Source organism: Triplophysa dalaica, chromosome 16 (genome assembly GCF_015846415.1).
Source record: "Triplophysa dalaica isolate WHDGS20190420 chromosome 16, ASM1584641v1, whole genome shotgun sequence".
NCBI classification, from domain to species: domain Eukaryota; kingdom Metazoa; phylum Chordata; class Actinopteri; order Cypriniformes; family Nemacheilidae; genus Triplophysa; species Triplophysa dalaica.
Window position 1 is genome coordinate 14,806,942 of NC_079557.1, and position 14,528 is coordinate 14,821,469.

General features: G+C 37.8%; 2 protein-coding genes across 2 annotated transcripts in view; one reads left to right on the plus strand and one right to left on the minus strand.

Moving 5' to 3' along the window:
* atp10b (ATPase phospholipid transporting 10B) overlaps nucleotides 1-5,797 on the plus strand; it is a 28,418-nt gene extending 22,621 nt beyond the window's left edge. The window contains exons 16-21 of the mRNA XM_056769742.1: nucleotides 478-603; nucleotides 1,203-1,403; nucleotides 2,305-2,385; nucleotides 2,496-2,600; nucleotides 3,359-3,546; nucleotides 3,686-5,797. Of these exons, the coding sequence (XP_056625720.1) occupies nucleotides 478-603; nucleotides 1,203-1,403; nucleotides 2,305-2,385; nucleotides 2,496-2,600; nucleotides 3,359-3,546; nucleotides 3,686-3,827 (843 nt within the window). The 3' untranslated portion in view covers nucleotides 3,828-5,797. The remainder of the gene's footprint in view (nucleotides 1-477; nucleotides 604-1,202; nucleotides 1,404-2,304; nucleotides 2,386-2,495; nucleotides 2,601-3,358; nucleotides 3,547-3,685) is intronic.
* Nucleotides 5,798-6,704: 907 nt separating this feature from the next.
* fbxl3l (F-box and leucine-rich repeat protein 3, like) lies at nucleotides 6,705-12,176 on the minus strand. Its single transcript, XM_056770424.1, is given in 6 exon segments — nucleotides 6,705-7,124; nucleotides 7,126-7,176; nucleotides 7,179-7,336; nucleotides 7,614-7,709; nucleotides 7,712-7,775; nucleotides 12,162-12,176. Coding segments are annotated over 6 exon segments (804 nt in total).
* Nucleotides 12,177-14,528: the final 2,352 nt, after the last annotated feature.

The following is a 14,528-nucleotide window of genomic DNA, read 5'->3' on the forward strand; positions in this document are numbered from 1 at the left end:
CATTTTTGCATGAATTTAAAAGAGTGGCCCAACCACATACATTGGACTCAATTATAAAGAAAACGTTTGATAATTTGACAATAATTTGACAATTATTAGATGGTATATTGCTCTAAACTGTTAGATCGGTGAAATATACAGTGATGTTCTTGAGAGTGAGAGCTTTCAGTTGATAGCCTATGACTCATCTATGTTTTGTAAGAGGGGGTTTGAAAAGACATATTAAGACCTTATTATGTTATTTGTGCAACATAAATGCAAAATTGGCACTGGTAAGAAAACGGAAGTTCTAAGCTTTCAAAAGATACCATGTAGGTCTAGTTTTGTCCTCTGCAATTTACAAATGTGATAATGCAATATTGGACCAACTGAGTGGCAGAGTTTTAGAGTTCAAAGCACTGAAAATATCCCTAAATATAAAACTTTCATGTTGTTGACTTTATCAGCTGTGTTAACTCTTATGGTTATGTTTTATAGGCAGTTATGGCTTGTGATTTCGCCATCACTCGCTTTAAACACTTGCAGAGACTGCTGTTGGTTCACGGACACTGGTGCTACACAAGACTGGCCAATATGGTCATCTATTTCTTCTACAAGAATGTGGTATGTATCACCTTGGCAACCATAAAACACACTTCATCATAACCACAAGGTTATGAATTAAAACATACCCCTACCCAAAGTATTAAAAACAATAACAGAAATGTTGCAGCTTGAAGATAAGTCCTATTACTTCCTATTGTCCTATATTACTTTTCTATGAGATCAGACCTGCACCTGGTAGACAATAAATTTAGCAAGAAAAGTTATTTATACTTGGGGAAATATTCTTTTTTAGCAAGCGCCAAAATGCTAAGGGCAACAAGAGCATCTTAGCAACTACATACTATATAAATGCCCTGGTAACCACCCACAACATCTTAGTTCATGTGCAACGTGCAAATACCAGTAGACTTTTCTCTAGAAAATGGTCAAATCCACTGTTAGCTCTGTTTTCATGAAAAATCAATCAACTTTCTGACCGCCATGTCAAGAAATGAAGGATAAACTGTATTTTAATGCTAAATTACTCTACAACTACATTACAGCATGTCCTTTCTTTTTTCCTTTTGGGAGAATTTAAATGACATTCATTCTGTTTCATTATTTAGTTTGGCTTTAACAGGAAATGTCCAATTGACGTTCTGTTTGGTCCCACTCAGGCATATGTGAACCTTCTGTTCTGGTATCAGTTCTTCTGTGGCTTCTCCGCCACAGCCATGATTGACTACTGGCTCATGATTTTCTTCAACCTCTTCTTCACATCTGCCCCTCCCATTATGTTTGGTATTATGGACAAAGAGGTGTCAGACTCCACTTTACTCAGTCATCCTGAGTTGTATAGGATAGGACAGCACACAGAGGTGAGCCATCCCTTATGAAAATCGACTATTGTGAAATTGACTATTTTAACATAGTTGATCTGTAGTAATTTTAGTATTATAGATTATTATCCGTTTCACCTCTATTTCATTTTCATGACACCTGTGGTTAGTTATTGTTTCGAAATGTGTAAAGAATTTCTTATAACAAACGCCACAGTTTGCTTTATCGAAACCATGGTTACGTTTATCTTATTTTACTGAGAAGCCATCCATATAGACTTTACTATAAATACCCCTGTTAAACTGTGCTAGGAGAATGGTACATTGTCAAAAGGGATATCTGTGTCAGTGGCACGGTGTGGAGACAGAACCCAAATATAGACAGCGGTTACAAAGGGACTTTGTTACAATAAACAAGGGAAAAACAAAACCCACGAGGGGGTAAAACACCACAGAACTAGTGAAACAGACAAAAAAATTATTTGACTAGACAATACATTTGACAATAAACTTGACTTAAACTTGAATTAACTAGGCTCAACAAAACTAAACTTGACCAGAGTTGGAAAGTAGCACAATGCATAAACAGCAAAATTAACCAGCACAGGAGAGCAAACACTAGGGCAATAAATAGGGAGCAAATAATGAGGGCAACAAGAAGGGCATGAATCAAAAACAAGATAATAATGGGGAACCGAGCGGCCAGGGTCAAGACACAAGACAGGAGAGCACATGGCACACCAAAAACAAACAGTGGCCAAATGCTTCCACACAAAACACGTGGGTCTGTCACGATCCTGACACTAGACTAGAAAAGCAAGACTGAGAGAAGCAGGATTGTGACAATCTGCTCATTGTAAATAATATTATGATAAGTTTCTTTCTGACAGCAAAATCTCTCAACGGTCATTTCCTTTAATATTCAACTGTTTGTTTACAGGGCTACAGACGTTCAACTTTCTGGATTGCCATACTTGATGCTTTTTATCAGAGTCTGGTTTGCTTCTTTATTCCGTACTGGGTAAGAAGACTGTTAAATATGCCTCTCGGTTGCTTTTGTGTCATTTGTCACGTTTATTTAATATATTGGAGAGGATAGTATTATCTGATCCCTGCTTGTGCTTTCTCAAGACGTACAGCGGTTCCGACATCGGCATATTCTCATTCGGAACTCCTATGAATACAATTTCTCTCTTTACCATCATCCTGCATCTGGCCATTGAGATTAAGAGCTGGGTGAGTTTCCTCTGTACTGCCAGAAACCAAGAATACTACATTTTTCTTCTGAAATTCATAATTCATAACATTGACTTTATAGTAGAGCTACTTTTGTCTCTATACCGCACACAACATTGACAATGTATTAGTCAGTGTGAATAAAAAGCGGGACTTAAAGGGAGAGTTCATCCAATAATCAAAATCCTGTCATCATTTATTCACCTTCATGTGGTTGAAACCTGTATTTTAGGACTCCTACTTCTGCGGAACACAAAAGAAGATATTTGGAAAATGTTGGTAACCCAACAACGGTGGAACCAATTGACTTCTATTGTATTGACACAAAATCACAGAGAAGCCACCGTTTTGTTTCCCAACATTCTTCAAAATATCTTCTTTTGTTTTCTGGAGAAAGTCTTACAGGTTTGAAATTGAGGAAAAAGAAAGTCATACAGGTTTGAAATGACATAAGGATTAGTAGATGATGAAAAGATGTTCATTTTGGACGAACTATTAGGATTTGCATGGGAAGCAGTTATATGGTAATGTATTCACCTTAATGATGCTACAACCTTAAAGATTTCAAACCGTCCTCTAAATTCTGTAGTAAAGGACAGTATATTTTATAGTCTTAGGCTAGTACATCACATCACTTTTATTGTAAAATCTTCTTTTTCCCTATTTGACCCCTTTAATAGTTATTTACTGTTGTTGTTAGAATAGCTGTGTTCTCCAGTGTTCCTAATGGTAGGTCTGTTTGTTTGTTTGACTTACAGACAGTTGTACACTGGTTGACCATGATAGGCAGTGTGGTCATGTACTTCATCGTGACTCTGGCCTACAGCGCCATCTGCATCAGCTGCAACCCTCCGTCTGACCCCTATTGGATCATGCACAAACAAATGGCCGATCCAATGTTCTACCTTGTCTGCATTTTAACAACTGTTGTTGCTTTGCTGCCAAGGTATTTCTATTCAGACAACCTCTATTACAATATCATCTACTTCTTTGCTCACACAGCTCCTTCCGCATTGCCAATCGAATATGAAACCCTTTTGTTCATATGACAAAAGGCTCGGCTTCTCATGTTTGGTCTTTTCCAGGTACACCTTTCATGTCCTGAAGGGAACGCTGGCCCCCTCCTCTCACCTCCGTGCGCGGCAGCTCGAGCGCCTCCCTCCCTCCTACCGGGAGCACAGGAGCACAGAGGGGCGTGGCCTCGGAGACACGTGCGCGTCCTCTTGACACGGGTCCCAGAAACGCACAAGTACTCGGCTCCGTGACCCAGCGCGTAAACTAGACACGAAAAGAATGACAAAGCTTGAATATTTCAATGTAGAAACCTGTATAAAAGTGATATGTATGTTTTGCACACATTGATGCAGCACAGGAGCATTTCGATGTCAGGTTGCTTATAACCCAGCCGATGAATAATCGGAGTGCCTCGAAGCTGTGCATTTCAATTTTCAATGCGCTCTCTGCACAAGCGAACTATTAGCATAAACATCGCACGTTGCCTTCTGTGTTTCCGAGGCTTAGAATGATTTCCGTTTACACTCCACACTCGATCGATACACCTGAATAATTTCTCCTCAGCACCTGAATCTCATCTGCCGCGCTCTCTGGATGCAGCTGAGCCTTTTTTCCTCCTGCCAGATCGACTTCCTCTTGTCATGTGGACCACATTTGTATGCATTCGCGCGTTGAGCAGCGATCATGTAATAATTGAGGTTTGCAGATGTTACATAATACCTTCGTTCATATTCAGGGTTTGTGCGTGGTGACAGAAATACAAGCACCACTGTGATCATAAGGAGGCTGGATCTTCCTGTCGTTTTTAAATAACTGTAATGGTTGTCATATTAGAAGAAAAGCAAGTTTGCGTCTGTCTGTATGTTTGTGAGCGTGTAACATGCTAAGACAGAACGCACGTCCGTGCGTCTGCATTTGACTATTTAACATTTAATTGCCTCACTGACGTGTGTGTGACGCTCTCCACCCTTGGTGGGGTCAATGATGACCTCATAGACAGATAGAGAGAGCGAGGATGTCTTTGTATCCTGATATAGCATGTGTGTAACATATACTGCAGTCATAGCTCAGTTTTTTAGACGTGTGTTGAGTGTTTGTGTAGACAGGAGAAGGCGTCTTTATGTAATGATGTCATATGTGCTTTTGACGGATTGCTTCTGCGATCTAGTGGTGGTGTGATGAGCTGCAAGTGAGACCCGTTAAGGTTGAGAATAATATAAGATGGTTGAAGTGAATGTTTTAAGAACAGACCCTTTATTTAAAGCGTTAAATATATATTTAATTGGAGGTGTTACACGTGAATAGGACCACATTTCTCCTTTGACTTTATTTAAAAGAAACTTTTTTTAACATTAAAGAATATTAATTTGTGTCGGGACTTCATTTGTTTGTAGGTTAACAATATGCAAATTGAAGATAATACAATTTTGTGAAGTTAATGACAATGTTTTTTTTGTTGTTTTAGTGTTAATGTGATTAACCATTACCCTCAGTAGTTAATTTAAATTATTTAAATATATATTTAATTGATTCATGTTAGCTTTATTTGTTCCTTTTAAAGCAAATGTTTTTTTGTTTGTTTGAGATATTAAAAGACATACATCAAGTCAATAATGTAGGACTGTACCTCCCCTAAAGCATTTAAGTCAGTGTTTAAATAAACACAAATTACCGCAAAAAAAGAAACTCCACTAAAACACTCAATATTTAGTATAGTATTTCATACTTCGTATTTTGGAAGAGTATTTAGTTTAGTATTTAGTAAATCCAATGAAGAGACAAACACCTGAACTTCGGGAACATATGCTCTCTCTCTCTCCTGCACGCAAGTGAAAGTGATGCTGCGTATGATCCTTCTCCTGGCTGCTCTCCATGCTGCCACATGGGGGTGCCGCGTGCTTTTCCGGGAGAATTGTACTATAAGGGACTAAGATTTTTTGTATGTTCGAAAAAAACTTTCCGAAACATGTACGATCGCCGATGGAGTTTATCGAGCACAGAAATACAACGTAATGCGCCAAACTAGATTTTTGACAGGTCGACAATGTTAAGCATGAGAAGACAGCACGTTTAACATGGTAAAGAAGTCAAAATGCATGAAACACAGTTGCAGGGCCCCTTTAAGATTAATGACAGTTGTTTTGTGAATTACAGAATATCACAAATTATAGCATTGGTTTGTTTTATCCATGATGCATTTACACAAAATACAGATTGTTCACATGTCTCAAAGATATACAGTATTTTTGAATGATTCAGAATTAAAAGATTATACATTGAGTATAAATTAATCTGCAAATTTTTATATAAAGTATACAAATATATAATAAATGTCAAAACATTACATATGTGTGTGCATATATTAAATACAAAAATAAACTTCTAAATATATAAAATAGCTTTTAAAGAATTACAAGGACAACAAAACTGCTTGAACTGTTTAAAGGCATGTCCAAATAACAAAAAATGAATGAATACATTTACAAAAAATAAAAAATAAACTATACAACAATTGTTTTACTCAAGTAAGACTTAATAAATTGACTCTTATCATAGAATATTGGTTTGGGATTACTGATGATTGTAGCTCTTTAGTTTTTATCTCAATTCCATTAAAGTAATTAAAAGCTAAAAACATACATTTGTTGAATTTATTTGAGATTATTTTTAGATAGGTTAGGCCATAAATTACAAGCAACATGTCTCAGAGGACAATTATCATGAGTGAATGAGTTTTATAAAAAGAGATGCCTTCGTGTGCACACTCGTGTGTGGATTTGTAAACAGCTGGCATGAAAATCCCATCTCATGTGAGATCCAATCACAAATCGTGTTTCTACTACAGCGGCTCGAAGCATTTTTACACCTAATGATTTTCCAGATGTAAAGTCAGATGTTTTCTTTCCCATGATATATTTTAATTACCCAATTCTGTTTAATGGTTACCATGCCTGCCAAATGGAAGCAGCTTGTCTGAATAATGAATAGACTAGAGTTGCTATCTAAAAATTTTAATGACAAGTGCATCTCTGTAAATGTGTCTACGCTGTCTGTTTTTTCATAAGGTAGCGACAGGGCAAGTTGGCAGAACTACCATGTGGGCACCATATCTGGGAACCAAATGTGGCCCAGATGTTTGGAGACCTCGCTGTGGGTTTGCTCAATGTTCAATGTGTTGTCAAGAATAAGCACTTCCTCCATGATGGACAGCTGGCTCAGACGACCGCCACACATCTTTACAAACTCCATGAATCCACTGCAAGTGATCCCACACTCGCCCAGACCAATGACAGTGAGGCTCTCGCATCATTCTGCGATATGGGTCAGCTCTTCGTCCAGCGGATCCAGCCCGTTGGTATACCACCAGTTCCAGGAATGCAGTAAGTTATGCCTGATGCGGCCGACATGTTTTGCTGACCGCCCGGTGGTGACGAGCATCTCCTCGCAAAGGTAGGGCTCAAACTCTGCCGCGTAAAGGAAAAAGTATATGACAACGTTGACCTGATTGCAAGTGGCGGATGATGGCGTCTCAGCGGTTCTTCTTGATGGTGTGGAACTGGGTTTTTCGCCTGGGTTCTCACTCACCATGTCGATTCGCAGGTGCTCCAGATGAACGTGCTTCTCAGAGGACAGGGCCAGAAGATGCTCAGCGCTCAGCAGGTGGTTGTTAAGAGCCAATTCCCGCAGGCCCTGGCATTGGTCAGCAACACAGAGGATGCCTGGATGGGCCGGAAACCAAATGATGATTTCATAAATAAGGGCTAAACTGATTACAGTAGCAAAACTGTGTGTTCTGTGTATGTGCGTTTATGATATTGACAAAACAAGGCACGGAAGGGTTGAACTGGCGCTTGTCAACAGACAGGAGCACATTCAAATATATAAAATTTAGAGATACTTTTGTAGGGATAAAATGATATTTTGATAGCCATAAATTGGATGTTGACTGTAGAGGATGTAAGTTTATATTCTCTCTACATCCTAACCTGTTTATTTTTTCATGACTCATATGACAGCTGCTCATCTTCAGAAGCTTGAGGGTGTCACTGTTGTTGGCCACCAGCACCTTTAAGGAAGGGTCATCGATGGGTGTGTGATTTTTAAAGAGGACAGCGACTTTGAATTCAAGAAAAACACTGTCAGCGCTGACACAAAGTGCGACTTAGAACAGACCAGACAAGACGGACAAAGTTAGTGCCGTTGGATATTTGATATTTTAGAAATCTGGTTCATTTCTGGTTCACACAAAACACATGAACTGGTCAAGCCACTGATTCACCACTAAAGTGTCATTTGGTATTCTTTTGTTTTGTTTTATGGACACCAGAACAACAGACCAATAACAGCCTCAGTAAACAGAATAAATGAAATATGGTCGGGAGTATTGTGCAAAAAAGTGCTTAAGTACTTTAAATATTTGTTTAAGGAGATTTTATGTGTGATTTTATGCACCACTTCCCAACAAAAACATGTTTACTGAAGGGCTAGTATTTCCTGAGTTGTGGTGCTGCCAAGGTTTCCATTTGCTCTCTATTTATTACATAAAAAACCTTAACAGATTCCTTCAGCATCCACTTATATAAAGGCTCATACTTCTTTGTGAATAGATGTTTTGATACCAGGAAACAACAAGCCTTATTATCTTATTACCTACCTAACTGGTTATGATGCACTGCTTTAAAGAGTCAGGTTAACTTTTTATGCAATCGTGCATTTTCATAATTCTAATTACTTTCCATGAATTAAGCGATTAACCGTCCTGTTGTGTTAAAGGCAGAATGCATCATAAGGTTAGGTGTTAACTTTAGCATGCCAGCACAGAAATTGTGATCCCACCCTCCATGCGAATAGCAGTCCGAAGCCATGACTCCTCCAAAGCACATGAACGCGCACAGATCAGAAGCTGTTGAAGGGCGCAGCAGCATTATTCAGTGAGAGAAAAACACAATAACATAATAAAAAACGTGATTACATTTTTTTTTTAAATAAAAACTCTTTATTTGGTTAGCAATGTGAACTTTGTATTGTAGATTACATTATATTTTCCCCAAATTTTGCGTTTTAAGATGTGACCTGAGGTCAGTGGCGAATAAACGCATACACAGCTAAGAAAAAGTAGGTCAGTGTGTCAAAGAGAAAGGACACCCTGGGTTAAGCCTTTCACAAGCTAAATGTAATGAGAACCCAGCCTCTCACCTTTGTTTGTCTGTCTGTGTCAGTAGAACATAAGTGTTCTCATCCATTATGCTTTTGTGCATTGTTGACCTAAGCATGACTGAAACTATTAAATATGTTTCTCATAGCCTATTCAAATGTTACTCTGAGGTTGCAACTGCGGACCCCAAAACAAGATTAAGTGGCGACTGGCGAGTTAAATTTCATAAAGCAACTGTAACATACGCTTCTTATCTTCTTTATCTCAGATCACAAGCACATATTGAGCAAGCTGACACTTCTGTGATGCAACACACTCAGTCCTGCATGAGAAATAAATGTGTTTTCATTTTCATCGATTGCAGTGGAATTTCATTTGAAAACCATATACTGCAACCATTTTTTTGTGTTGTTCTGGTTCCTTAATAAAGTTTTGGTTCCTGTAATTTAACTATGCTACTAACCTAGTTGTGTTCTTTTAAAGGGTATTAAAACCAGGCAGTAAGGTAAAACAGATCCTGCCCCAAAATAAGCCCCAACCCCTCTTCAATATTATCCTGTCTTTTGTAGCATGTAGTGTGTGTGGCCTTGACATTTTAGCATGTCTATGACTGAGAATTTTGCTCTCTGAGACCGCTCCTTCTATGTTCCATGAGACACAGAGCTCATAAGTGTCTCACATTAAAATTGCTGACTTGTAAAACCACAAAAAGTAGGTTCTCAAAGTTGATTATATTATTAAGTTTTTCAATCAAACGTCAGAATGTATAATGATAGCAAAAAATGTTGACGTCAGATGATGTTCCCCTATGTCAAACCAAACAACAGCTCCTCATAACACCAAAACACAAACCACTACACCACTGGGGCTTTTGGGTAAAGATTGGTAAAGAATAATTGCTTCATGTGACATACAGTGTTACATATGTGCATGCAGACTAGCTGTTTTGGACTATCTGTGAATCCGTGCATAAGTTTAAAGGGGGTAATACAGATCCTGGCCCCAAATTAGCCCCCACCCCCTTGAAATATTATCCTGTTGTGTGTATCATGTGTATGTCGTCTTGAAATTTTAGCATGTCTATGTAAATATGAATTAATGCTTCATGAAACAAACAGTGTTGCTTATGGGCATGCATAAAACTAAATGTTTTTGGCAGTATATGCATCCATGCATAAGTTTAAAGGGGGGAAGAAACGTGGCAGTAAGGTCAGATCCTGCCCGAAAATTACCCACAACCAATATATATAATAACGACTACATAATAATTATATTTCTCCAAAGATGTTTTTATCACATTGATGTATGTCCAAGTGTTCATTTTCTTAATAAGTTTGTGCCGTTGGATATTTGATATTTTAGAAATCTGGTTCATTTCTGGGGCACATAAAAAAACACATGAACTGGTCAAGCCACTGATTCACCACTAAAGTGTCATTTGGTATTCTTTTGTTTTGTTTTATGGACACCAGAACAACAGACCAATATAGTATCTGCTTATTGAACATTTCCTTTCATTGAACATCCCAGGATTAATATGTGGAGGTTTTCCAATTGATACAAGATATCTATACTGCGTCTGACATCTAGCTAAATGTATTAAGACAATATATGAAAGACATGTAACCACATCCATAGTTGTTTTGAGGTTCAGGTCCAGGCTTTGTGCAACCCTGTCAAGTTAAGTTTCATTACACCCTCAGTAAACAGAATAAATGAAATATGGTCGGGAGTATTGTGCAAAAAAGTGCTTGAGTACTTTAAATATTTGTTTAAGGAGATTTTATGTGTGATTTTATGCACCTCTTCGCAACAAAAACATGTTTACTGAAGGGCTAGTATTTCCAGAGTTGTGGTGCTGCCAAGGTTTCCATTTGCACTCTATTTATTACATAAAAAACCTTAACAGATTCCTTCAGAATACACTTATATAAAGGCTCATACTTCTTTGTGAATAGATGTTTTATACTAGGAAACAACAAGCCTTATTATGTTATTACCTACCTAACTGGTTATGATGCACTGCTTTAAAGAGTCAGGTTAACTTTTTATGCAATCGTGCATTTTCATAATTCTAATTACTTACCTTGAATTAAGCGATTAACCTTCCTGTTGTGTTAAAGGCAGAATGCATCATAAGATTAGGTGTTAACTTTAGCCTGCCAGCACAGAAATTGTGATCCCACCTTCCATGCGAATCGCCGTCCGAAGCCACGACTCCTCCAAAGCACATGAACGCGCACAGATCAGAAGCTGTTGAAGGGCGCAGCAGCATTATACAGTGAGAGAGCAAGACAGCTCCGCTGTGCTGCATTGGGAGACCGCAGGCACGTGAACGTGAGAAAACATGTTTTCAAAAAAACATATCTCCGTTTTTTTAAATATAAAAAAATCTTGTTTTTTATTGTGCCAAGTAATATCAATCAAACTGCAGTTGCTTTGTTTTGATTTAAGCCATAATAACTAAACAAATACAGCTAACTAACACAATAAAGTGGGGGCTGGCGAGGTAAATTTTAATATAGCAACTAATAAGTTTGGTTTTAGTTAGTTTAGAGATGTTGTAAAAAAGGGGTGCTGCTATAGGATTTCTTCGTTTACAATTGAGCGAAACGAAAGTTTCTGCGTAACATGTCAGCGCCAATAGTAAGACGTTTTATATCAGTTTTCTACAATGGAAGGACACAGTCTCACGCCATTCATCTTATATATAGTCTATTGTCACAGCAGAGAATTCTTCTGTCACATACTGTTCCCCCTGTGTTCCATGAGATAGAAAGGTCATACTTGTCTCATATTTGCACTGCTGATTTTCAAAACCACAAGAAGTGGTTATCAGAGTTTCAGGCTAATGCCAAAATCTTTCAAAGAAGGAAAACTTATTATGTCACCTAACAATGTTGCAATGTTACATATTCTTGTGGGTTGTAAAAAAGCTTGATACAGGGGAGATACACATGGCGCAACAATAAAGTACTAAAGTTCTGCAGCAGTAGAGACCAAGAGAGTGGAAGCAAATGCCATCCCCCAAAACGGCAAGACTAACTTGCTAAAATCAACGTGATAAAATGTGGTTGTGTGTTGCATTGTTAGCCATATAGGACAGGGGGAACTGAGCTTGCATTAACGGAGCCAGTGGGGCTATTACAGCCTTAGCCAACTGGTTGGCGCGTATGGTTGCGTTGATATTTTTGGTAATATTTTGTGATGTTATGCCATATGGGACCGGGGGCACTGAGCTTGGAGCCAGTGGGGCTATAACAGCCTTAGCCAACGGGTTGGCGCATGTGGTTGTGTTGATTTTGGTTATGTGTTGTAATGGTATTCGATGTGAGGTGCACAACTGACGATGTGTTGCATTGATGGGAACCAAAGGGCATTATCAGCAGTACCTCATCAAAAGGCATCCTTCTCTCATGATAATGAAATTGCGACACACAACTAATGGCAAGGAAAGGCAAGTATTCTATGTAATTCTATAATCATTTATGCCCAAACACCGAGGATGCCTACCCGATGAACCAGTAAAATCATATTCTTGACTACTTCCCCCTGCTTAAGGAGTGGGAAATGTCCTATTGGGCAATTCAACTGTGCTGAAGTTGTGGGATTATAAAATCTTGACCTATTAAGCGATTGTGTCAGATAGGGTTCCCTTGTGTTAAATAAGAAAAAAAGAAGGGGACCAGGGCTTCAAACCACCAACCTGCCCAGCTCAAACCAATTATCTTAGTGGGTAAACCAGCTCGAAAGTGAAACCCATCCATAATTTGCCAGCTGCTGCAGCAGGAACGATATATGACAGCTGTTAATTCTGTTGTCACATAGGGGTTCCCCAGTGTTCAATGAGAAATAAGAAGGGGGTCCAGGGCTTCAAACCAACATCCTGCCTATACCAAACTCAAAGCAAAGCGAAGTGTAGGCAGGCAAGTTAGCCAGGTGGCAGTTAGGTAAAACAGTGCTTTAAAATGACCCCCAACCCCAACATGTAGTGTGTGTGTGGCCTTGACATTTTAGCATGTCTATTTGATTATGAATAAATGCTTGATGAGACAAACAGTGTTGCTTGTGTGCAGGCATCAAACTAATTTGTTCTGGCTATATAAACATCCATATAAACTATCCAGGTAATACCATGTCAATGCTCAATTTAAATTATTATGTGTTAATTTACATGTAAGGAACTAAACAATATTTTTAAGCAGCTGTCTCCCAGTAAGCAAGCCATTGGGACAATGGCAAGGAACAAAAAAAAAAAATCTGGGAAAACAGACTCAACTGGGAGGCTCAATTATAATCTGAGATTTCAGATTATACAGACAGCAGGCAATTACAGTACAAACTAAGATTATGTGGTTGCTTTATATCATTTGTGCATTTAAGCAGAAACAGTAAACACGACAGATCAAGGATGCATGCTGTAATTGTAATGACTACAATAGTCTATATGTAAGTGTGACAGCATAGCCTACATTCATGGGAACAGTCAACATTTTAAATCAAATCTATTGTAAATACTTGTAGTAAAATTCCTATTGTTGTATTACCAGGCCAGTGAAGACGTACTATATAGTAAATATAAAAGTGTACTACATGATTTACTATCAATTCACTATAGTTAGCTTGTCTGGTCTAGGTTATTACTAAAATATACGCAATATAGGTATTTAATTACATTTACTACATTTTACAATAATAAATACCAAAGTATTCGGTTGTTAGGTGGTAATATAAGGAATACCGTTAAAGGGGCCAAGCATATTTTCATTTCAAGTGGAACTACATTTTTTTATTAAACAATTTTTTGTAAACAAACAACATGGCATACTACGACGGCGTTTTAGTGCCACGTTAAAAATAAAAAAGATTTCGAGAATAAAGTCGAAATCTAACGAGAATATAGTCCAAATGTTACGAGAATAAAGTAGAAATGTTTCGAAAATAAAGTCGAAATGTTACGAGAATAAATTCGTAGTAATACGAGAATAAACTCGTTATATTTTGAGAAAAATAACAGAATTGCTAGAAACAATGGCTGTGTAGGATTTGGTTAAATATCCTACTTCAGCCGGGGTCCCAACGCGTTGTGGCATATGGATTCATATGACAAACTGAAGCAAACATTGAAATATAGAAATAGAATACAAACATTGAAATATTAAAACTTGACTACATAATGTACAAAAAGCTGGTTGCATCAAGCATATAAAAGCCACAATTCTTAAGGATTTATAAAAATGTACAAATGTGAACTAAAGAGGTTCTTAAAATGAATGCTGGTGTTTGCAAGGCCTTCCATAGAACTAAGAACTAACTCACTGGTTCAGATGACGTTACATAACTTAAACTCTTAAAATACAACATTCACGTATACAAAATACGTTTTACGACGAGTTTATTCTCGAAACATTTAGATTTTATTCTCGTAACATTTCGACTTTATTCTCGTGACATTTCGACTTTAATCTCGAAATCTTTTTTTCTTTTAAGTGGCACTAAAACGCCGTCGTACATTACAAACCATCTTTGTAATAGAAAATACATACCAGGTGCACAAAATAAATACAATCACCATAACAAATAAAAGCAATAAGCAAATGATAATTCATTATACAAGGGTATGGTTTCTCTTTTAAGTCATATTCTAGAATCTTGGAAAAAAGCTTTCTTGAAATTTTATATTCATCATCACTTTGAGATCGGGGCTACGGTTTAAACAGCTGTTACAGCACTGTTGACATCGCATGAGCGGAGCATTT